General features: G+C 37.4%; 1 protein-coding gene across 1 annotated transcript in view; it reads right to left on the reverse strand.

Annotated features, from left to right (window-relative positions):
- The window catches only part of aatf (apoptosis antagonizing transcription factor), a 107,387-nt gene that overhangs the window by 38,974 nt on the left and 43,715 nt on the right, over positions 1–24,698 (reverse strand). Inside the window, exons 5-8 of the mRNA XM_073053440.1 lie at positions 10,199–10,313; positions 9,030–9,219; positions 7,991–8,155; positions 6,062–6,145 (exon numbers count right to left, since the gene is read on the reverse strand). Coding sequence (XP_072909541.1) covers positions 6,062–6,145; positions 7,991–8,155; positions 9,030–9,219; positions 10,199–10,313 — 554 coding nt within the window. The remainder of the gene's footprint in view (positions 1–6,061; positions 6,146–7,990; positions 8,156–9,029; positions 9,220–10,198; positions 10,314–24,698) is intronic.

Here is a 24,698-nt window from a genome sequence, read left to right on the forward strand (position 1 = left end):
AGAAGACAGCCCTGTCTATCACAGATAATGCCCTCCTCACCATCAAACACATCGACAAGGAGAACTGCCAGCGCTGCACCATCCATCATCAAGGACATACACCATCCAGACCATGCTCTCTTGTTGCTGCTACCATGGGGAAGGAAGTACAGGAATCTTAGGTCCCACACCACCAGGTTCAGAAACAGTTATTACCCTTCAACCATTAGGCTTCTAAAGCATAGTGGATAACTTCACTCACCTCAACTCTGAATTGATTCAACAACCTAAGGACCCACTTTGAAGAACTCTACAACACATATTCTCAGAACTATTTATTTACTTACTAGTTGTTTGCCAGTCTCGACTGTGTGTAGTTTTTATTGATTTTGTTATATTTCTTTGTTCTACTGTGAAGGTCTGCAAGAAAATGAACCTCAAGGTAGTATATGGTGACATATACAGACCTGGATAATAAATTTACTTCGAACTTTAGGTTACAAACAGAAAGGCTCAGTCTAAATGAGTGGATCATAAGGATGGATGATAAAGGAACTTTTCCTAAAATTAGATTTAAGCACATAATAGCAAATGCACTATTTTATTCTGAATTTGACTGTGCCATACCTAATTTAGGTGTTCAGTGTAGAATCATAATAATCTAGATTATTATTGAGATAGAGCATGGAACAGGCATTATTGGCTCTTTTGAGCCACGCTGCTCAACACCCTCTGATTTAACCCTAGCCTAATTACAGCAGAATTTGCAATGACCAATGTTATGATCCCAGCCCCCTCCTTTGTGAGAATCGCAAGAGCCCTAGTGAAGGGGGGGTCAATGACCCAAGAGAAGAGAGAGATACGTGCGGTGTCCCTCGTTTCACGGCGAGGCAAAAGCTGGCGACTGTGGTCATTGTCTCGTGGAGACACCTTTGTGAATTGGGAACTGTACTACTTGTATACCCTCGGGTGGAGAGATGGAGAGAGATTGCATCATCCCAACCTGATTGACATCTGAGACCCCGTGAGCTCAGATAAAAGAGGGGTTGTAAAGACGGCCCCCCAGACGCACCAGAAGACACGCTAGAAATCCTGCGACAGCGTTTAATAGCGACAGCCGGTGGTGGGGTTCGTGTGCGTCTTTTCCTTGCCTGGGATTGGCGACCTCACCACGAAAGAACGGCTTAGCTACAGGAGAGGCCACAAGTGAGCGTCCATTCCCCAACGAGACTCCGACGAATCGAACTCCTAAAGGTTGGAAGTAACCCGCCGGGTAACTGTTTCATTCAATCTCTATCTCTCTCTCTCTCTCTCTAACAAAGTGCACCAACGCGACACCACAAAAGACGGCAGCTGGTGGAACTGCAGTGACCGCAAGAGACTTTCAGATATACAGCGGACAATATATACATTACCCCTAGACAACAATAGAGTTTATTTCTTATTATTACTATACCTGCGCTTTAGATTGAGTATTGACGACGTATGTTATCTGAATGTTTGTATTAACCTTACTTTTGTGCCCCTTTATAAAATAAAACGTTTAAAAATGGTACCATCAGACTTCAGCGGACCTCTCTATCTTTGCTGGTAAGTGATCCAGTTACGGGATACGTAACACCAACTAACCTACCAACCAGTACATCTTTAGACTGTGGGAGGAAATCTTACATCCAGAAGCAACCCATGCAGTCACAGGGAGAACATACAAACTCCTTAAGGCGATGGCGAGAATTGAACCTGGGTCACTTGTGCTGTAAAGCATTGTATTACCCACTATGCTACCATGGTTAAATAGAAAATACCTGGTTTGCTAACAAACATAAAAACTTTTAAATTTATGCATGACTTAAAAGTAACTAGTTATTGAAGCGCAATCCATTACGTATCAGCTTTCTGACTACTGGTCTTTAAAGAAGCGCAATGCATTTAACTAAAATTTGTCAGTCTTACAGCACCATTATGAAAAGAATGTCCATCTGATATATATTACTGGTTTAATACATTTTTGGGATTACACCAGTATTATTTTATTAATTTAATAAGTCACTACACTCACTATATTACTGGAACATACCCTCCCTGCAAAGCTTATTCATGTGACCTACTTCCAACATCTCTCTGGCAGACAATCTGTCAGTTTATCTATTGTTGTTCATCATAGTCACTCCTGGCAGCTAAATAAAAGATTACAAATCCACCAATGCAAGGGCTTATGACACTGTAAACCCACATAACACTGCTGTTCAGTAAACTTGTGCCCTTAATCATTGCAGCAACTTCAGCGACAATCTCTGCCAAATCCCACTCAAGAGAAGAAATTAACCAGGTCAGCGAAACAGGTGGAACAGTATGTCTGTCAACCACTCTCTTCCCACAATTACTTGTACACAATGAAGCAGTAATCTTTACAGATCATCTCTCTGAAGAAATGCATTGAAAACTGTAAAGAAAAATGAATGTGCTACTGCCTTGCGGCTCAGCAGATGTCTGTGGGTGATGTACAAGGCAGGGATGAGCTGTCGTAGAAATCTGTCAAGGTTTGGCTAAGTGATTAAAGCCTCCACAGTCTAAGCACCATATTTAGAATCTACAGGAGTCAAGACTTGCACCCATTCCTTGCTGCGATGCCAGATGTTGGCTAACGCTTCAGTTTCTATTTACTCCACTTGGACAGAATGAGTTGGCACAGCAGCCACACAATCTGGAACATTCTGCAGTTGCTGTGTTAACAAGTGTCAGGCATCGTTCAACCAAAAGAACATCAGAATGTCTCTTAGTTGCTGCCATTTTAGAGGCACTGAATCCTTTGGGGAATTGATGAGCACGTTTTTTGCACCAGACCGCACTTGGTTTACACTGCTAAGCTTCACTAGCTACTATAAATTTACTCATTCACCTTTGTTAACTCTTTTAGAAGAATAGCTCCTGTTAAAGGGTGAATAATACCCAAACGTAACAATTATTTCAAATTACAAAATGAGTTACTGTTATAGAATAGTATGAGCTAATACACTTCAAACTTTCTCCAAAGAGATTTTCCAGTGTTATTTTATATTAATGTTACATGATTTTATGTTGGAAAAGAGAATTTGACAGACAAGAAAGGAATAGCATATCAACACCCACCAAATCCTCAAAAAAAAAATCAAGGACTAATTGATTTGTGTGCTTTTTAAATTATAAAGGTGCTGATTTAAATCTGCTGATGGTTCAATTCATGACAGAATAAGCAGTTGATTTATATCCACCAGGGAGGTCAGTGTTCTGTCATGTCTCAGCTAGACCGATATGAATGCTACAATTGCCCTTATACCTTGTGTTTGAAAGGGAAAATGCAGTAAGCGTTTGCAACCCTGATCACTGTAAAACAGCTCTTGCTGGAGCAAGTGTAATACAGAGAAATGGAAGGTGAAAGCAGCACTATATTAGACCGGCAATTCTCAGTTTCCGAACTGATATGGGGTGGCCAGTTGCATAAGATTACATGAATAGGAATAATTGCCTCAATGGAAAAGGGGTATGGAAAAATAAAACAAAATGAACAAAAAGGCATCAATAAAGTGTAGCAGTTGTGTATCACTCGATGGAGTCATGTCAAGGAACCAATATTGGCATAACATGTATTTAATAAGGAAGGGCATAGTTTCAATTCAAATCATCAGAAACTGAAAATAAAATACCTGAAATTAATTTACTTTATCAAAACAAGAAAAATACTACTTTTCAATCTAAAGAAACATTTTCCAAATGAGGTTGTAAGAAACACGAATAACAGACACCCCTACTTCAACAAGATTAAAATCGAGAAACCAAGTAAACACGTGCTTACACACATTTTATTCCAGCAAACATCAGGCACGTTGCAACTTCTCCAAGTAGTCCTATGTTTCAAGGACTAAAAGAAGCCTTTTCAAAATGTAGCCTTTCTCGTGAAAGTTGACTAAAGCAAATAACCAGGTGCACATAAAATAATAATTATATTTAAGATTTTTAAGGGATATGTAAAATATATTATTTGTTATCATCTCTTATGTAAAATATTCAATATTATAACATAAAATTTTCCGTAGGAGATAGTAAAAAATAAGGGTCAAATACTTGGAAGGTGGTGAACTCTCTCTATTACTTTCCTCACATTTCACCCCACCTCCTGTGGTTCATTTACATCAACTGTCCCAGCAGCATTCCATTTAGTATTCACACACACACACACACACACACACACACGCAGTTTGAAACACATGGCAGTGAAACTCAGTTGCTTCTGTTTACTATTCTTGAGTAAACCAGGATTATTCACTGAACAGCTATTATGGAAGAGGAAGAAGAAACAGACCAGTCGTTTAGTTATTTTATCTTTCTTAAATGGAAAGAAAATTGGTCGAATTTGGTAGCCCACACTGCAGAAGTATTACTCACTTTTCCGATAATAGTTCCCATCATTTTTTTCCAGTAAATGGGAATCTTCCAATAGTTCATTGCTTATAAGAGTGACTGAACATAATTATCTGAATTGTAATCCTGAATTCAGAGACAAACAAGCAGACTAAAAGCACAAGGTTATTTACCCAGTGATTTCTCTCTCGTTGTGAAGTGGATATCCCTTTATTCACCCCCCTCCCCGGTGGGGGAGGGGAAGAGTGATACAGAACATGGCATTCATTAATGTTAATAATCCTCAGTGGCACAATACTTATGACTCTAAAGTGTCAGTATGAAGTATTTTCAACACAGAAATTATTGAAAATTCCGCACTCATTAATGGCTCGGGGAGGACAAGATAGCAGATGCTGAGAGATTTCTGTCCTTTGTGGAGTGTTCAGAACTGGGGCAAGAGTCGCAGTATAAAGCTTTAGCTATTTAGGGCTAAGGTGAGGAAAATATTCTTCATGCAAAAGGTTGTAGGTCTAAACAATTCCCTCACTAAGAGTCTAAGGATGATCTGTCATTGGGTATATTCAAGACAGATTTTGAATGATTCTGGGAATAGCAAGGTATCAGGACAAACGGTGATTGAATGGTAAGTGAAGCTGAGGCACAAGATCAACCGTGGCCTTATTGAATAGCCATGCAGACTTAAAAGGGTCAAATTGCCTACTTCTGGTAATACATGTCCTTACAACTGCATTTGTGTGCCTCTTTTGTATACAATTTTCAATGTCACTGTAACACTAAGCCAAACAGCTAAAACACATTTCACCTCTTTCACTGTCTCTCAAAGTTCGAATCATTGTTTCCTTCAGCCTTGAAGGAAGTATAGCCTGTGAAAATTATATTTTCAGGTACTGACAGAGCCAGTTATATCATCATCATGGTATTTAAAGCAGTCTGCCCCATCTAGGTTAACATTTTGCAAATTACGATACCAATTTGAGCACTACAAATGCCAAAATCTTTCCGCTATCCACTGATAAATCAAAATCACCAGTGACATTAATCAAAAATAAAATTAAAAAACAGTATTTTCAAAATTTGGTTAGAACCATAAATCAACAATGCATCACAAAAGTTATTTTTTTGAGTTGTTCATAATAAGTTGATTTGGCCAAGCCATGATGTAATTTAGCCTTCTGTATAAGTACCTGCACAAATCATAGACGTATTGAGCACCAAGTACATATCAACATGCTGCAGTTTCTCCCCAGCTGAACTACTCACACATCATCGCATAGTGTCACTTCAAATGACTTTGGAACATCACATGCCCTACACCCCCAGAACAAAAAAAAATATGCTTAGCCATGTGACATTTCTTGAACTTGATCACAGTTATTCACTGTGTTTGGCATTTTAATCCAGCTTTGAAAAAAAAGGTTGATAACAATGTCTATTATCCAGGTCACTACACTGTTCATCCAGAACAAGTGCCAGCTCTGTATCTTTTCTGAGATGATTTATTGCAAAATGATTCTTAATGCAAGACTTGCTGACAGAAATGTTTCTCTGATTTGGAAGAATCTCACTGCCGTGACCCCTGTCTTCTCTATTGCTAGGTTGCTCATGTCAATTTAGATGCTTTATTGATATCCAAACAGTAGCTTCAGTAGGTGAATACTACGCTTTACTTAAGAACACTTACCTGATGGTAGAAGTCATCATCATCAAAAATCTCTTCATCTATGTCTTTCAGATGTGAATTTGACTTTCCTTGTGGCACAATCTCCTGTATAGAAAAATAACCTGTCTGTCCATTATAGAGACCAAGAAAAAAAGAATCCCAACTGCAATAAAACTTCTGTCACATTTATTTCACTCTCAAGATGTGCAATAAATATTTGAATTTTTTAACAAAACTTAATTCCAAAAAAATGTGCTGCAAAGAAAGGGGCCCTTTTGACCCACCTCATCCACACTGAACTTGATGCCTAACTAACACTACACCCATTTTCCTATCTTGACCCCATATTCCTCTACGCCTTTCCTATCAAATGTCCTGGCTTTTAAATGTTGTAGTTATATTTCCCCTTTTAAACTTTGTAGTTTTTCATCACAATTCCTTACAAATTTTCGTACTCAATGAAGACTCATTCTGTTCTACTTTTTTTTCTAGCCTGATTTTAAGCTACAGACTCTTCTCACCAGCAGCAATGAAAATTTGGCTGGTAATTTATTCCCAGGTGGTGCCAGATTAGCCCATTCAATCTCACATTCGAAGTTCCCCTTTCCAGGGCGATAAGCAAAGCCAGTAATAGTATGGAACCCTGGCGCAGATCCTTTAACACACACAGACTGCCGGTCTAGATTCAGCCCTTCAATGGTCTGATGGCTCACTGCCATATCACATAATGCTTTTATCTGCTGAGTTTGCAGGCTACTGAGATTTGTTTTAAAGATGAGTTATCTACTAACATTCTACAACGGTTTGCTTAAAAAGATTCCTTGAGTTTAATTTTCAACAATGACCATTGTTTAATCTTCTGATTCAATTTTATGAGACAGTTTTCAAATACATAAGTGCAATTAACTTTACATTTCACAAAGCAAACACATATTCTGGACTTCAGATCATTTGTCAGATAACTATTAAAACAGAGAAGTCATACCAGGTAAAAATTTTAAAAATGTCAAAATGTTGAAGAATTTAAGTTTGTTGATGCAACAAATGTTTTAAATGTCCTGATTTAGAACTCAATAAGGGTCTGTCACAAGTCTGATGAAAGGTTCTTGAGCTTAAACATCAACTCTGCTTCCTAGTTTCAGGGATGTTGACTGACCTGCAGAGTAGTCCCAGAATGTTATTCTTTTATGTTAAATGTTTGGCACTCAAACGATTGGGGATATTTTAAATTTCTGAAGAATCAGACTTATTATCACTATCTTATATGACGTGAAACTTGTCGTGAAGGTGTTAATGCCTCCAAGATTGTGTGATATGATTACTCCTTGATACCTCACTTAAGCTGCCATTCATCATACAGCCCCTAAACAGCAAGCGCTGGCAGGGTTCGTGACTGTGGGAGGTTGATGCAATACAGTCATGTCCAAACCTGCCCACACTACGACTTACACTTTCCAGCAGGTGTCAATGGATAACGATCAGCAGTAGGAATCCAAACCGATTCTTTTTCTCCATAGCCTGGAGCAAGGAGACAAACCACAGTGCCTCTGCCTTCGTGCCAGCTGAGATCAGTAAACTTAGATCAGGCTGCAACTGAATCTCGGAACTACTTAGTAAAAGCAAAGCACTGCAAATTACAAATAAAAAGTAGCTGGAAACATAAAACAAATCAGTTGTGCTGTGAATAGGCAGTAGGTGGCATTTACCTTTTATCAGTTCATTGGTTCAGGAGGCATGTATGAATTTGAATCATTCACTAGCTTCTTTTCTCCAACAATGTTGGCATCCTGACCTATTTCTAGCTTCTTCTGTTGTTTTAGGTCCTAGGCACGATTAGCCACTAATGCCATTACCTAACCAGGAAACCTACCGGTATTCCTTTTTATTGAGGAAAAAGGCAAAGCAGTCTTTTCAAAAAAAAAATAAGTGTCAAGCTCTAAATCAACATACCACTTCTCCAGGAACAAACTCAGGAATTTGCTGAGAATCTTTGTCCACCTTTCCAAGGATACTATACAAGGATCGTTTGGTCTGTGTCCGTCGCAATAACCTCTCTTTATCCATCATAATCTGTTCAATCTGAGTTACAACTGGACGCTCAAAAGCACTGAAACCCTAGAATAAAAATACAAGTTCAGTAAGAGTAACATTCTATTAGTTTAAGATATAGGGACATGCAAACAAATGACTTGCTTTCCAACACAAAGTGTTAAGTGGCCTTCAATCCAATAAAAATAAAAACTTAAATCACCCACAAAACTTAAGTCAAGCATAATGGCAGCAGCTACCACAATTCTTGCAGAAATCAAAGAATAATTTTGGATAAACCAGTAAAGTGAAATTTGGTCTCTAGTTGATACTTTGTAGTCCAGGTTCTTGATCCAGTGTAAATATTTATCTGTACATCTAGTACCTGGCAGCAACCATGTTGCTCTTGTACTTAATTTCAACCCTGGGAGATCATAAGTTAGTTTGTCAAGAACTGTTAGAACATAATATTTTGAAGGGAAATGATAGATTATGCAATAATAATAGGCAGGTGAAAACTTAAAAATGTATCTGATTGTGAATACTCTCAATTATCTAATAAACTGCCTCTTCAAACAGACATTTTAACCGAGTTTGATTAAATACAACTGCTAAGATATTTAAGCAGAGCTATCCAATATAAACAGTGCTATGACAAATAAGATTATTGCTGGCTTAACTCATATTTGGTATATTGATACGTTGTGCAAGCATTTAACTACTTTACAGAATTGAAGATGTTTAACACAGTATATTTCAATATCAAGTATAAAACAAATCACAACTAAAGCCCTCAATTACGTATTAATTTCTTTTGCAATTGCATAGGAAAGCTGTCAGTATGCATGCAAATAACAAGGTCTCATGCTGGAATTATGACAGTTGTGAAAACAGACCCTTTAGACAAACTAAAATCTTGCTTTCAGGAAATATTTAAATCAATGCAGCAAGATCAGCTCACCTTGCCCATTTTTCCCGAGGCTAATTTTGTCTTTTCGTGCCATTTCTGTAACGTGCTGTTCCGATAGGTTTTGAAGACTGCAAACCGCTTGGCCATGAAGTCTGGGTACTCATTCACTTCCAGCTTCCTTTTCAGTGGTTGTTTTCTCTCCTGCATTCCTTCTGTTTCATCATCGCTGGGAATCTCATCACTGGAAATGCAGAAGGATCGTACAGATCGATTCTCTTTTTCTTGACACATGACACAAAACCTTAAGGTGGTTAATTTCTGGTAATGCTTCAGCACTACCAGAAGAATTCTGCTCTTCACTATCATTAATGAAGTTTTGACAATGTAATCCTCTTGCGTGTGATTTTTTAAAATAAAATTTAAGGGACAATTTCTGCTTCTGTTTGAAGTGCTTGTCATTTTTATTTTGTTCTGAGATTGTCAGGGTAAAAGGATAGTTGACACATCCGGGAGAATCAAAATTTACATTTACAAAAACTAATGCCCATTAACTGTTACTAAATTTCGGTATTTTACTTTGTCAGCTCTAACACCCAATTGCTTCACAAACAATTATTCAATGTCCACCCATTTAGACAGTTAAATAGGCAAAGCACAGAAGGATATGGCAAATGAGATTAGTGTAGGTGGACAAAAATGTCAGCATGGTGGTGGCGGGCCGAAGGGCCCAGTTCTATGCTGTACAATTTGGTGATTCTATTTCCTTAAAAAGAATAAGCAACTTCGGTCACTGTCAGGTACTAACTGCTTAAAGGACAAGGAGAGGAAATTATTGGAACATCAACTAATATTTATACAAGACCAAAAGTTCAATATAAAAAGAGACAGCTGTGAATTACTGGGAAGATGTACTACACATGGAGAACACTTAAAACAACTAAAGATTTGGCATCCACAAAACTCTTTCTAAGTGTCGTATAAATCTTTGAGCTTGAAATCACTAGCATTCATTTAGACAGCCAAATAAAGGCTAGAAATTCATGTCCACCGGGACTGTTCTTGGACTGCCAACACAATCTTGTCGGCTGTAACTCCCAATAGCTTCACAAACACCTGCTCAACATCCACTGCAATTAGACTGAATATAGCATTGGCAGCACTTTAGAAGTGACTGAAATATCCCATTATCATCTCGCTTTACGTTTCATCACCAGGCTTACCTATCTGGCTCTGGCTTCCTGCCACTGACAAAGTGTTGTGTGTCTGGATGCTGGAAAAGCAGTTCATCCTGTAGCTCAACTAGTGACCTCAGGAGTGCCTTTAATGCTTTACAGCCTAAGGAGAAAAACAAACATGAAGTTTACACATTTGACTTTATCTGCATTAATTTAACATTTGTCACTTCAGAGATAAACCCTTCTGTCTGTGGGGAAAATATGGAATTAGTGTCATTAAGATCCAGCTTAAGAATATATTCTTTGCTGGAAAAGCTATTTAAAGACTTGACCCAAAATTGGCCTCACCAGTCTGAAATGGAAATCAGCCTTAAAACCAGTCACATAACAATAAGCTAATGTGAAGTTGAAGTCTTCGAAATAAATAATAATGGCATTATCCAATCATCCATGATAGGTCCTGCATTGTATGTCCAGACTGAACATAACTGCACAATCTTGCTTACCAAAAGGTCGCAACTAGCCCTGTGAAGTGATGGAAGTTTATTTTTAAGATATTTTAATATAAATATGAACCACTGTGACATAATTTATACTACATCTACAGAAAACAGAAGTTGTTTTACTTCAGAAAAACAGATGCGGGCAGTGAATTTGAATGAATAGAGTTGAGAAAGAGACAAAGAGAAAGGAATCTTGTTTGAAATTTACTGGTACACTATAATTAAAGCAAAAATCAGCCATTTGATTGCAGGGTTAACAGCTATGTTACTGGATTTGCAATCATTGACCCAGGGGCACAAGTTCAAAACCTGTGAAAGCAATTAGGGAATTTAAGTTTGTGTCATAAATAAAACTGGATGATAATTGTTACTATTACAGTTGCTATCATTAAAACTCAAGACATTCAATAATATTCAACAGTAAAAGAAACCTTCCATCCTTAGCTGCTTTGTGACTGCAGACCTACCAATAGTACTAACTCTTAACTGCTTCCCAAGTTCACAATAAATACTACAGTTATCAGAGACATCCACATCTTTTGAACAAATAACAAGAAAACCATGAATTTCTCAGCCCGAGGAACCCTATTGAATATTCCATTATAATTGCTAATTAATTTGGTTTCTCTCCTCATTGGAGCTACCTGATCTATAGAGTATTAGAGCATCAGCAGTAATTCTACTGCTAATTTTAAAAATAAAACTTATAGTCAGGATACATTTGCACAAACTTTGCTATATTTGTATATATGGATATTAATTGCTAATAAGAGTACATATTTCGTACATCATATAGAAGCCAATATATCAAATGAATGAAAAGCAGCCTGGGGTTTGCTGCAGAGTACTGTTTTTCCTTTAGAATCAGTAAAGTACTAATTTTTCCAACATAATACTATTGCACATCTCTGCAGTTTTTTTCTGTGCTGCTGAATCTTAGGATGTACCTATATGAGCAGGAAACATTACAATAAACAGAAAACACTCCAGTATTCCATATACGTATCTGCATATAGTCAACTGAAGTGACAATCCCAATGTATACCACGGATTAGCAGAAGTAAATTATAGGAAAGAAGACAGATTGTAGAAATAGAGAGCAGAAAACTAGAAACAGCTACATATCTATTTTATTAATGATTTCTTGCATTCTAGTTTCATACAGAAATTGATTGCCACTTACTACACTCTAAATCTGCCTGCCTTGGGCAACTAGTTCACCCTGTGTCACTGCATGATCTGTTCCTTAAGTTTATCAAATGTCAACTTAAGTATTCTGAAAAATTTGCTATTTTACTGGTTGTTAATGTATTTCTAAAATTTCCATATCTATTTACTTCCATGCCAAATTGAATTATGTTTATGTTTTAGTTTTTTTGGGAGCGGAATAGGGGAATGTAGCTGCAAGAAGCAACAAGCTTACAGAGCAATGACAACAGGCTTAAATTTTTGGAAATCAGAACTGCAAATAAACAGCAAATTGGGAAGACACAATCCATAAACATTTAGTACATAACTAACCATTTTTGAAGATTTAAGGGGCTGGAGAATTTCTTTTCTTTAAATGAAACTTAAAAATTTGGTCCTCTGGGCATTATGCAGTTTCATGACCAGTGATTTGTAGTATGCTAATACAGAAAAATATTTAATTGAAGCTTATGGGGGAAAAATAAAGCTAAATGGAGTATATATTTACAAGTTTAAAGCATGATAAATACCTTGTTTGTTCAGTGTGGAAATGTTAATTGAGATCAACGTTATCTGATACATTTGATCAACTATTTGAGGTAATTTCTTGCAACCCTCAAAATATTTTTGCAGATACAGTACACTATTTTCTAACATGTATCTGCAAAAATACATTACATTTCTAGTGTTGAATGCAAGATACAAATTGCCACATTTATTGACAGACAATAAATTTGGGGGCTGAGAGGAAAATTGGATCAGCCATGATGAAGTGACAGAGAAGACTCAATGGACCAAATGGCCTAATCCTGCTCCTATATCTTATGGTCTTAAGGTCTAAATTTTCTTATTGAAAACAGACTTTTGTAATCTATTTTAACATGCCTTCATTAGAATTTCACAAAGACAATGCAAGAGAGCATAGTGGTTATGTTACTGAATGAGTAACCCAAAGACCTGAACTAGTCATCCAGAGACTCAATCTTAAATCTCACCACAGCAGCAACATTATTTAAATTAATTTAAATAAATAAATCTGGAATATATAGTTAGTATAGTAATGGAGAGTATAAAACTACTGAAACATTGGAATAATCTACCCAGTTCTAATGAGTTTCAGAGATAAGAGCCATCCTTATCGGTTTTGTCTCGTGTGTAACTCTAAACCAATATGGTTTTCTTCTACTAGTCCTTGAAATGTTCTGGAAAGCTACTGAATTATATTAGCACCGCAGTAAAACAAAGCTCTCATTACTAGCAACTATGCAACAGTCCAAAACTGGTATATCCATCCAACAGAAAGACCAGGATCTTAACATTGGGATCAAAATTTACATGGACAGAGAAATTATTTATCTCCATTTCTGCCCTGACTTCACACCTTCAACTGGCTGCCCAGTTCATACCGTGACCCGGTTAATCCAAAAGGAGACCAATCCTGACACTACATGCCAGACAATAAGGGGTGACTGTCTGGTGTGACAAGCTATGAAAATGAACTGGTCGTCAAGGGGAGGTAAGATCACATCTCCTCTAACTACTGCAGATGTATGAACGTAGTCAATCTTCTTCCAATTGGATTAATTCCAAAGAAAGCTAGCTATTCCCTGATTCCAGGGCAGACAAGCTAAAGCACTGCCACACAATGTGCCAATGACTCTTTTGGTTAGGAGTACAATAATAATACATTAGCAATAGCATCTCAGTCTTAAAGATTTGGCACTACTGAATGGTCCTTACACAAGTTTCTTTGTTTGCTATGCCAGTGCAGTAGTGCATAGAAATATGCAGTTAAATCGGGGAAAGGAGATAATTATGAAGAGTAGAAGGGAAAATGGCATGTGGTAGGCAGAATGTGTAAAAGGATAGTGTGGTGCGAAGGTTCAGGGTTGAGTCACAGCCTTGTCAGGACGTGCATCAGGGTATGATTCAGATATGATTCAGCCAGGTGCAAATCCCTGTTTAGCACCTTGCCCAAAATTCCTTCCCTCCACTACTCCAATGTACAATACCGACAAGGTACACACTATTGACTCACTGAAGTTCTGACAGCGACTCTCATACCCGCATCCTCTATCACCGGAAAATTCTCCTTCTAAGTACACATTATCCAATTGGAATTATCTTTCTTCCTTCATTGCCATTAGGTCAAAGTCCTGGAATACCCTACCGTAGCCCTCTATGTGTACCCTCACAATGTTCAGTAAATAAAGGAGGTAGCTCATCATAAACTCTTCCAGAGCAATTATTGGGGATGGACAATTAATATTGACATTTCAAATGATGCACACGTCTCAAAAATAAATAGAATGACTTTGTCAAGGGACGGGGATGGAGGAGAAAAGAACAAAATCTTTGGGTAATGCCTTTCATATATCCTGTGCTTTTTGGATCAGTTTCAAATTCTTTCTAGTTATGAAAGTAATGAGTGTTACTTATTAAGCAGAGAAGGAATGACTTTCAAAAAAATGCTTCGTCCACCATCACTCTCAGGATAGCAAGTCTATCGCTCAATATGACAGGAAATCCACATCTGTGACCCGAGAACAATGGTTTTCATTCAAATCCACAAGCCTGCTGCTTTCTCTAGTCGTCCCCTGCAATTAATCCCAAGAATACATTTGATTAAATCTTTTCAACCAAATCCTTTGCTTTGCTTTTGTTAGTTCATTTCTTGTCAACATCCATTAAAGTATGCCTTTAATTCTCCTACAATCTAAAAAACACCGATCCTGCCGTCTTCAACTTTAATCAACTGTACACCAGCATTTTTCATTTCATAATAATGTGCTGTTTGGAATTCAAAAGGCAGGCTCCACATCAATCATTCCTTGTGAATTTTTCCACTGCAATAAATATGCAAATGAGAAGCTAGTCACTCGTATTTCAGGCCAACTTGCTAGTGTTTTAAAAAGACACAAATTTATTAATTGCCAGTGGCCAGAGGAATCCTATTACTGTGGGCATTGATTACAAAGCTGCCTGAGTGATTATTGTGCAACTTGCAGACTATCCAGGCATGAGGAAAAATTATTAAACCAGTCGAAGATTATCAACACGGAATGACAATAAGCTTCAACATTAAGGTTCTGCAAAGTTCCTTAACAAAGAATAACATATGAACTGCTCTGCTGCTGAATTAGCATTATTCCATAATCTTAAAGCCCACTAGTGCTACTTTTCAGTTTATCCTGTAATACCCTACAGAATTATAATTTTGACAGAAAGAAGCTCTGATGAATTTAGACTGTTCAATCTGACTGACAGAAGAGTTGAAAGTATTAATTCAGCCCAACCTTACACGTGTTTAAAACCTTATCAAACTTAATTTGAATGCCAATATATAGTCAGCAAAAATCCTTTATTAGCAGGTAATCAACCATTTAAATGAGCTGTTATATGCAGTAAAGCTTATAAATACAGATACTGCACATTACATATGCACAAAATATAGGCTTAGATTTATATTTATGCAATATATTTTGAAACTTGATCTTAAAAGATTAAAGACAATTAGTTTCAAAACTAATGCATGTACGTTGATGAAAATATTCAGAAAAATTTGTATTAACTTTTAATTTATTACATGTTCATTTCCTTAATACTCTTCTGTATTATTTCCAATAGCAGTCCATAAAACAAGAGGGGTCTGGAACGTCATTTACATCTTCAACATCATGCAAGGCAAACGCCATAAAGAGTCAGAATGCATTTACATTCCTCTTCTATTTGGTCCTTGTCGAAACTTCATTATATACAGTATGTCTACACTTTTTTTTCCATACATAAGAGCATATGAACATAAAGTAGAAAAGAGTACCGGTAATTATGCATCTTGGTACCTGTTTTGCCATTCAATGGTCTTTTACTTCAGCACAACTTTCCTATATTAACCACAGCAACACAGAAAATGCTGGAGGAACTCAGCAGGTCAGACAGCATCTATGAAAAAAATAAATAAACTGTTGACATTTCAGGCAGAGACCCTGCTTCAGGACTGAGGAGGAAGGGGGGGAGATACCACATATGATTCTGGCATCCTCCCCTTCCTTTCTTAGTGCTGAAGAAGGGTCCCAGGCCAAAATGTCAACTCTTTATTCCTTTCCACAGATGCCGCCTGACCTGCTGAGTTCCTCAAGCATTGTGTATGTGTTGATTTGGATTTTCAGCTTCTGCACACTATTCTCATGTTTGTATATTAACCACATATCCTTAGTACCCGAAAATCCATTATTGCTTTGAATACACGCACCATGCAACCTTTCATAACACACTTGGATAGAGAATTATGACAATTCAACACACTCTAAGAAAAGGTTCTTCTGTCAGTTCCAGATTATTAACCCTTTATTTTGAGACCACAATCCCTGCCTTCAGATAATTCAAGCCAGAGGAATCAACATTCCTGTATTATTCTTCTACACTTAATGTTTTAATCCAGATTTCTTAATCACACCCTCAAATGAGAAACTACACTCTGCATCAACCTGATTAATTTCATTGCACTCCCTCTACCTCAGGGATATCCTTCCTTAGGTAGGGAAGCCAAACCTCTATATATAGTTCCACATGCAGTCTCCACAGCGCACTACATACTCAATGGCCACTTTATTTGATATGCCTGTGCATTAATGCATATATTTTATCAGCCAATCATGTGGTAGCAATTCAATGCTTCAATGCATGAGAACATGATCAACAGGTTCAGTTGTTGTTGAGACAAACATCAGAATGGGGAACAAACAGATTCAAGTACACTTTCACCATGGAATGATGAAACCACCCCGTATGGCACCAGCAATCCATGGTCAAAGTCACTTCCATCACATTTCTTTCCCATTCTGCTATTTGGTCAGAATAACAAATAAACTTCAATCAAAATCAGCATACTTTTATGCACTGAGTTGCTGGAACATGATTGGTTGATTAGATATTTGCATTATTACATGTACAGGTGTAACTAATAAAGTGGCCACTGAGTGTAGATTGAGAATTAGTTGAAAGAGTAGGAATAAATAGATCCTTTTTAAGTTTGCAGGTCATCTAGTTGTGTATTTTTCATGGCTTTTTCTTGTTTTTTTCCCCTTGTGACAAAGGAGGTCATTCAGTCATTCAGGTCTAAACTGACTCACAGAATAATCTCATCAATCTCATTCCTCATATACATCCGTATGACCTATTGTTCCTTCCACTGACTTCCCTCTGATTCAAAGTTCAAAGTACATTATCAAAGTATGTATACATTTTACAATCTTGAGATTTGCCTCCTTACAGGCAGCCACAAAACAAACACAAAAAAAATTTAAAAAACAGCAAAAACCCAATGTGCTGAGAGAAAACAAATTGTGCACACAATCAAAGTAAACAAATGGAACGAAAGTGAGTCCACATACACAACACATGGGCAACCCGAGCAGGCCACAGCCTCAGCACTGCACAGAACTGAGTAGACATCACAGAGCAGCGAACAGATTCAATTATCATTCACCTGTACTAGGAATATTTTATAGCAATCCACCTACCAACCAGCTGTGAGGTAGCAGCTCGGCCTTATATGCATCACTATACCACCCTTGGAATACTGCAGGAATTGGTACTTTAGCTCCAATATTCATAATTTACAGCAATGTTATTGTCGAGGAGACCAAATGCCATATTTCTAACTTTGCTTTTATATAAAACTAGAAATAATTGTGAGAAACAACAAACATGGCTAGAAGCTTTAAGGGGATACAGAAAGCTGAAAGAGCAAGTGCAATAAGTTGTGGAAAGTTGCAAAGTTATCAACCATGGTACAGAAAACAGAAAACTTTCAGATGGCCTTTGACAAGGTGCTGCTTACCAAGTTAAGAGCCCATGGTATTATAGGGAAGTTACTAACGTGGTTAGAGCATTAGCTGATTGGTAGGAGGCAGCGAGTGGAAATAAAAGGATCCTTTTCTGGTTGGCTGTCAGTGACTAGCCGTGTTCCATAGGGGTTGGTGGTGGGACCACTTCTTTTTATGCTGTATATAAATGATTTACCGTAGATGATGGAATAGATAGCTTTGTTGCCAAGTTTGCAGATGATACGAAGATTGGTGGAGGGGCAGGTAGTGTTTAGGGAACAGGTAGGATGCAAAAGGACTTAAGACAGATTAGGAGAATGGGCAAGAAAGTGGCAAATGAAATACAATGTTGGAAAATGTATAGTCATGCACTTCAGTAGTAGAAATAAATATGCGGACTATTTCCTAAATGGAGCAAATCCAGGAATCTGAGATGTAGAGGGACTTGGGAGTCCTTATGCACAACACCCTGAAGGTTAACTTGCAGATTGAGTCAGTGGTGAGGAAGGCAAATGTCATGTTAGCATTGTTACGTATTCAGGCAACAATAATTATAGATGAGTTAGACGAAGGGTTTTATAACAAATAACACGTTTATTAAACACTGATAACAAACCCCCTTCAAATGTAAACAAACCCAAACAATGATCCGAGCTCAGCTGCTCAAACAGTCCTTAATAGCGTTGCAGTCCCAAACAGTCTTCAAAGCGGTATTGAAAAGAACTCAGTTCTTTAAAGCGATATGCCGAAAGAAAACAGTATTTTAAAACGATATGCCGACAGTTCAAAAGCTCACGGTACTTTTAAAAGGAGAGACTTTTTAAAGCGATGTAAATTCTCTTCCACGTCGATGTCCTTCGATTCCCAGCGTCGAACTCCCACGTCGAATTTTATTAAATATAACAACTTAAAGTGACTGACCTCTCTTCCACACTATTCTCAAACCCTTTCTGGTCATCCCAGGGGTCAACAGCGAGAATAGTCAACGAAATCCTTCCGAATGAGGATCAAACAAGGTCGAAGTCAATCCATTGAAAATCGATTCTTCTCGATCTCCATTTTCCAAACTTTTCTTCACTCTCCCTTAGCAAAGAAACCGTTGGCTCTGACCTTTTAAACTTTAGGCATTATATAAAACTTCATTTTTAACCAAACTGCGTCATCCCTTTAAATCACGCAGTGACATGAAGTCATCTTGGCAAATCCAGCCACGAACTGCCCCACCTGACAGGGTGGGTCTTCCTTTTATACCCTGTAGAAAAAACCTGTCACATGACCTCTACTGGCGGGAAAATGACATCACTCCACCATTACCTCATGTCCAGTATAACTTCAACCCCAGTCACGTGACAAGGGTACGTAACACCTCCCTCCAAAAAAAACATTTTTGGTCTATCAAGAACAAAAATTTTAACAATTACTTACAAAAAAAAACAAATGTATAAATCATATAACATACACAATATACAATACAGTAGGAGTGTTACAATAAAAAAAAACCACTCCAAAAAAAAAACATTGTACATTCAACATCGAGATAGACAATCAGCAACCACATTATCTTTACCTTTAATATGAGTTATCACAATATTGTACTCTTGTAACATCAAACTCCAATTTAACAATCTTCTGTTTTTGTTTTTCATCTTACTCAGAAAAACTAACGGATTATGATCAGTGTAAACAATAAGTGGTTTTTGAGTTGTACCAACATATACCTCAAAATATTCCAAAGCTAAAACAAGAGATAACAATTCTTTCTCTATTGTTGAATAGTTTCTTTGATGCTTATTAAATTTCTTAGAAAAGTATGCTACCGGATGATCAACCTCATCACCCTCATTCTTTTGCATCAATACTGCTCCCGCAGCTTCATCACTAGCATCTACAGCTAATGAAAAAGGTTTTTCAAAGTCAGGTGCCTTAAGCACAGGTTGTTCACATATCATTGTTTTCAATTTTTCAAATGCTTCCTGACAAAACACTGTCCATACAAACTTTACATTCTTCTGCAGAAGGTTAGTTAATGGAAGGGCAACATTAGCAAAATTCTTACAAAATTTTCGATAATATCCTACCATTCCCAAAAACCTTCTGAGAGTTTTTTTCCCCGTCGGAGTGGGAATTTCCAAAATTGCCTGAACTTTTGCCTGAACAGGAGCTACCTTACCTTGACCTACAACATAACCAAGGTAAGTCACAGTAGCATGTCCAAATTCACTCTTGGCTAAATTAATAGTCAAGTTAGCTTTTGAAAGCTTTTCAAACAATTTCTCCACCGCAATAATGTGTGCTTCCCAAGTATCATTTCCTGTCACTAAATCATCAATATAAGCATCAGTATCTTTCAATCCCTGAATCACAGAATTAATCATCCTCTGAAAAGTACCTGGCGCATTCTTCATCCCAAATGGAAGAACATTATACTCATATAACCCAGATGGAGTTACAAATGCAGAAATCTCTCTACCTCTGTCCGTTAATGGAACACACCAATACCCTTTCAATAAATCAATCTTTGTAAGGAACTTTGCTTTTCCAACCTTATCTACACAATCATCCACTCTAGGAATTGGATATGCATCTGTTTTCGTTACAGCATTCACCTTCCTATAGTCCGTACAAAACCTAATACTACCATCAGGTTTTGGCACCATAACACATGGCGAACTCCAATTCGAGTTAGAATGTCTAATAATATCATTCTCTAACATGTATTCAATTTCTTTCTCAGCAAGTTCACATTTTTCCATGTTCATCCTATATGGATGTTGTTTAATAGGTTTGGCATCTCCAACATCTACATCATGTGAAGCTATAGTAGTCCTTCTCGGAACATCTGGAAACAAATCCTTATACTTAAAAATCAATTCCTTCATCTGTTGTTTCTGCTCTAGTTGTAAATGTGCTAATTTCTCATCCATATTTTCCAAAATAGTCGAATTAGGTAACCTAACAGAAACAATGTTAGATTTAGAATGAAAGTCAGATGAATCATCTATCATGTTCCCAGTTAAATCAAACTCATTCTCACTAACCACAACAGTCACAGTATCAGATTGTTTCTCAAAATATGGTTTAATCATATTTATGTGGCAAAGTTGTGTTGACCTTCTGCGATCTGGAGCTTTTATTACGTAATCCACATCATTGATTCTAGACACAATTTCATAAGGTCCATGAAATCTAGCTTGTAAAGGATTTGTCTGCACTGGGAAAAGAACCAACACCTTATCTCCAGGCTTAAACATCCTCATCCTAGCTTCCTTATCATACCAAGTCTTCATTTTCTCCTGAGCCAACTTCAAATTTTCCTTGGCTAAGCTACAAGCTTTATGTAACCTGTCCTTAAATTTCAAAACATAGTCCAACAAATTAGTATGCACTTCCTTACTAATCCACTGTTCCTTCAATAAAGCTAAAGGTCCTCTAACTCTATGCCCAAACACAAGTTCAAATGGACTAAACCCTAAAGATTCCTGTACCGATTCCCTTACTGCAAATAAAAGTAAGCTTATACTCTCATCCCAGTCACTTTCATTCTCCACACAATATGTCCTAATCATATTCTTGAGAGTAGAATGAAACCTCTCCAAGGCACCTTGCGATTCTGGATGGTATGCAGACGAAGTAATTTGCTTAGCTCCCAATTTATAAACTATCTGTTGAAACAATCTAGACATAAAATTACTACCTTGATCAGTTTGTATTTCCTTAGGCAATCCAAAATAAGTAAAGAATTTTATAAGAGCCTTCGTCACAGTTTTAGCTTTTATATTCCTAAGTGGTACTGCCTCTGGAAACCTAGACAAAGTACACATGATAGTCAACAAATACTGATAACCAGTTTTTGTCTTTGGTAATGGACCAACACAATCTACAATAACTTTAGAAAACGGTTCACCAAATGCTGGAATAGGTTGTAATGGAGCTACTGGTGTAACCTGATTTGGTTTACCCACAATTTGACAAGTATGGCACGTCTTACAAAACATCGCCACATCTTTTCTTAAACCAGGCCAGTAAAAATGTTTTAAAATCTTGTCCACAGTTTTCCTTATCCCTTGATGTCCACCTAAAGGCACACAATGAGCTAAAGTCAAAATCTCATTCCGATAAACTTTAGGAACAACTACCTGATAAACAACATTCCATTCCTCACTTGCAGGAATTGTAGGCGACCTCCACTTCCTCATCAACACTCCTTTTTCCAAATAATATCCTACTGACACCTTCTCAATTTCACTACCTAGTAAAGCTTGTTCCCTTAATTTTACAATCTCAGGATCTCTATTCTGCTCTGCTATCATCTCCTTCCGAGACAGAGATAAATCTTCATAGTCAGACTTACTCCCAGAATCTTGTTCAAACAACGAAGGTAAGAAAGTCTCTGACACATCCTCAAAACTCAAATCCTGAGTTGAACAGTCATGAGTAACAACCTCATTCTGCACATCAATTTTTTTAGCCATCGCTCTAGTCACAACACAAGAAAAATCTGTGTTAGAATTCACCTCTGGTTCCTCTGATTCCATTGTCAAATGCACTTCAGGAAAAACTTGTCCACCTGCCAAGTCATTACCTAACAATAAAGAAATACCCTTCACAGGTAAGCTATGCTGTAATCCTACCTTAACAAATCCTGTAACTAACCCTGACTTTAAATTTACTTCATGTAAACGTACAGGCATAAAATCACCTCCAACACCTCTTATGTAATTTACCTCACCAGTATCACTCTCTTCATTAAACTTCAACACACTATCTAACATCAGTGATTGAGAAGCTCCAGTATCCCTAAGAATTTTTATTGGCACCAGAGTAGATCCTTCTTTCAAGGATACAAACCCTTCAGTTATAAAATGATCATATCCCTTTCTAACTTTGTCAGACTCTAACAAATCCTCATTTGTGTTTACCAAACCCTGTAACTTTACAGGTGCTTCAGTATGTTGCACACAAGCATCTGGAACTGCTTCCTTCTCTTTCTTTTTTAATTTGAAACAGTTAGCTATTACATGGCCAGGCTTCTTACAATAGTTACAAATAAGACCAAACTGTTTTTCCTTCACAAGTTTTCCTTCCTCCTTACCTCTATCATTAACCTCTGATTTAATTTCTAATTTACCTGGAGTCTCCATATTATTTTTCCTCTTAAACATTCTACCCTGAGGAAATTTATTCTTATGGATTAAAACATACTCATCAGCTAATCTAGCACAGTCCTGCAATTTATCAGTATCCCTCTCATTTAAGTAGGTCCTTACTTCAACAGGAATGCTTCTTTTAAATTCCTCCATCAAAATCAGCTCTCTCAATGTATCATAGTCCTCATTTACATTTTTAGAAGAAACCCATCTCTCAAAACACATAGCTTTATCATAGGCAAATTCCACATAAGTCTTTTCCACAGACTTTTTCAAACTCCTGAATCTTTCCCTGTACGCTTCTGGGACCAATTCATACGATTTGAGAATATTTTCTTTCACAATATCATAATCTAATGCTTGTGCAGCAGTTAAAGCTGTGTAAACCTGTCGTGCCTTCCCTTTGATTACACTCTGTAATAACACTGACCATTTATCTTTCGGCCACTCTGACATCCGAGCAATAGTTTCAAAATGTTGAAAATATCTCTCCACTTCTGTTTCACTAAATGGAGGGACCAATTTAATTTCTTGGCTAGCAACAAACGGTTTTCTAGAATCAGAAGACTGATTCTCAGACCTTAAATTCACCATTGCATATTCAAATTCCCTTTTCTTCTGCTCAGATTCCAATTTACACCTCTCTAACTCTGCTTTACTTTGTTCCAACCTCATTTGTTCAATTTGCAACTGCATCTCCAGATTACTTATTGGAAACGATTCTAAAATCGATTCTTCAAAATGACCCGAAGCCACAAAATGTGATGCGATCTTTCTCTGTATTACAGCTTTTGATGTAGTCGACAAAATCCCTTTAAGATGCAACCGATTAGCAATGTCAGAGACTTCAGTTTTTTTCGCCTTCGCTAACAAATCCGCGTCTGGCGAATCCAGAAACTCATCAATATTCATCGTTGCCGAATACCACTCACAAGCCAAACAAACAAAAAAAAATCGAGCAATCCCCGTTACCAAAACACCGATTCAAAATCCAAAAAACGTTTTAAACACAAATAATTCAATTCCGGACGTACCCCCATATATTTATGTTACGTATTCAGGCAACAATAATTATAGATGAGTTAGACGAAGGGTTTTATAACAAATAACACGTTTATTAAACACTGATAACAAACCCCCTTCAAATGTAAACAAACCCAAACAATGATCCGAGCTCAGCTGCTCAAACAGTCCTTAATAGCGTTGCAGTCCCAAACAGTCTTCAAAGCGGTATTGAAAAGAACTCAGTTCTTTAAAGCGATATGCCGAAAGAAAACAGTATTTTAAAACGATATGCCGACAGTTCAAAAGCTCACGGTACTTTTAAAAGGAGAGACTTTTTAAAGCGATGTAAATTCTCTTCCACGTCGATGTCCTTCGATTCCCAGCGTCGAACTCCCACGTCGAATTTTATTAAATATAACAACTTAAAGTGACTGACCTCTCTTCCACACTATTCTCAAACCCTTTCTGGTCATCCCAGGGGTCAACAGCGAGAATAGTCAACGAAATCCTTCCGAATGAGGATCAAACAAGGTCGAAGTCAATCCATTGAAAATCGATTCTTCTCGATCTCCATTTTCCAAACTTTTCTTCACTCTCCCTTAGCAAAGAAACCGTTGGCTCTGACCTTTTAAACTTTAGGCATTATATAAAACTTCATTTTTAACCAAACTGCGTCATCCCTTTAAATCACGCAGTGACATGAAGTCATCTTGGCAAATCCAGCCACGAACTGCCCCACCTGACAGGGTGGGTCTTCCTTTTATACCCTGTAGAAAAAACCTGTCACATGACCTCTACTGGCGGGAAAATGACATCACTCCACCATTACCTCATGTCCAGTATAACTTCAACCCCAGTCACGTGACAAGGGTAC

Source organism: Hemitrygon akajei, chromosome 8, assembly GCF_048418815.1.
Source record: "Hemitrygon akajei chromosome 8, sHemAka1.3, whole genome shotgun sequence".
Taxonomy (NCBI): domain Eukaryota; kingdom Metazoa; phylum Chordata; class Chondrichthyes; order Myliobatiformes; family Dasyatidae; genus Hemitrygon; species Hemitrygon akajei.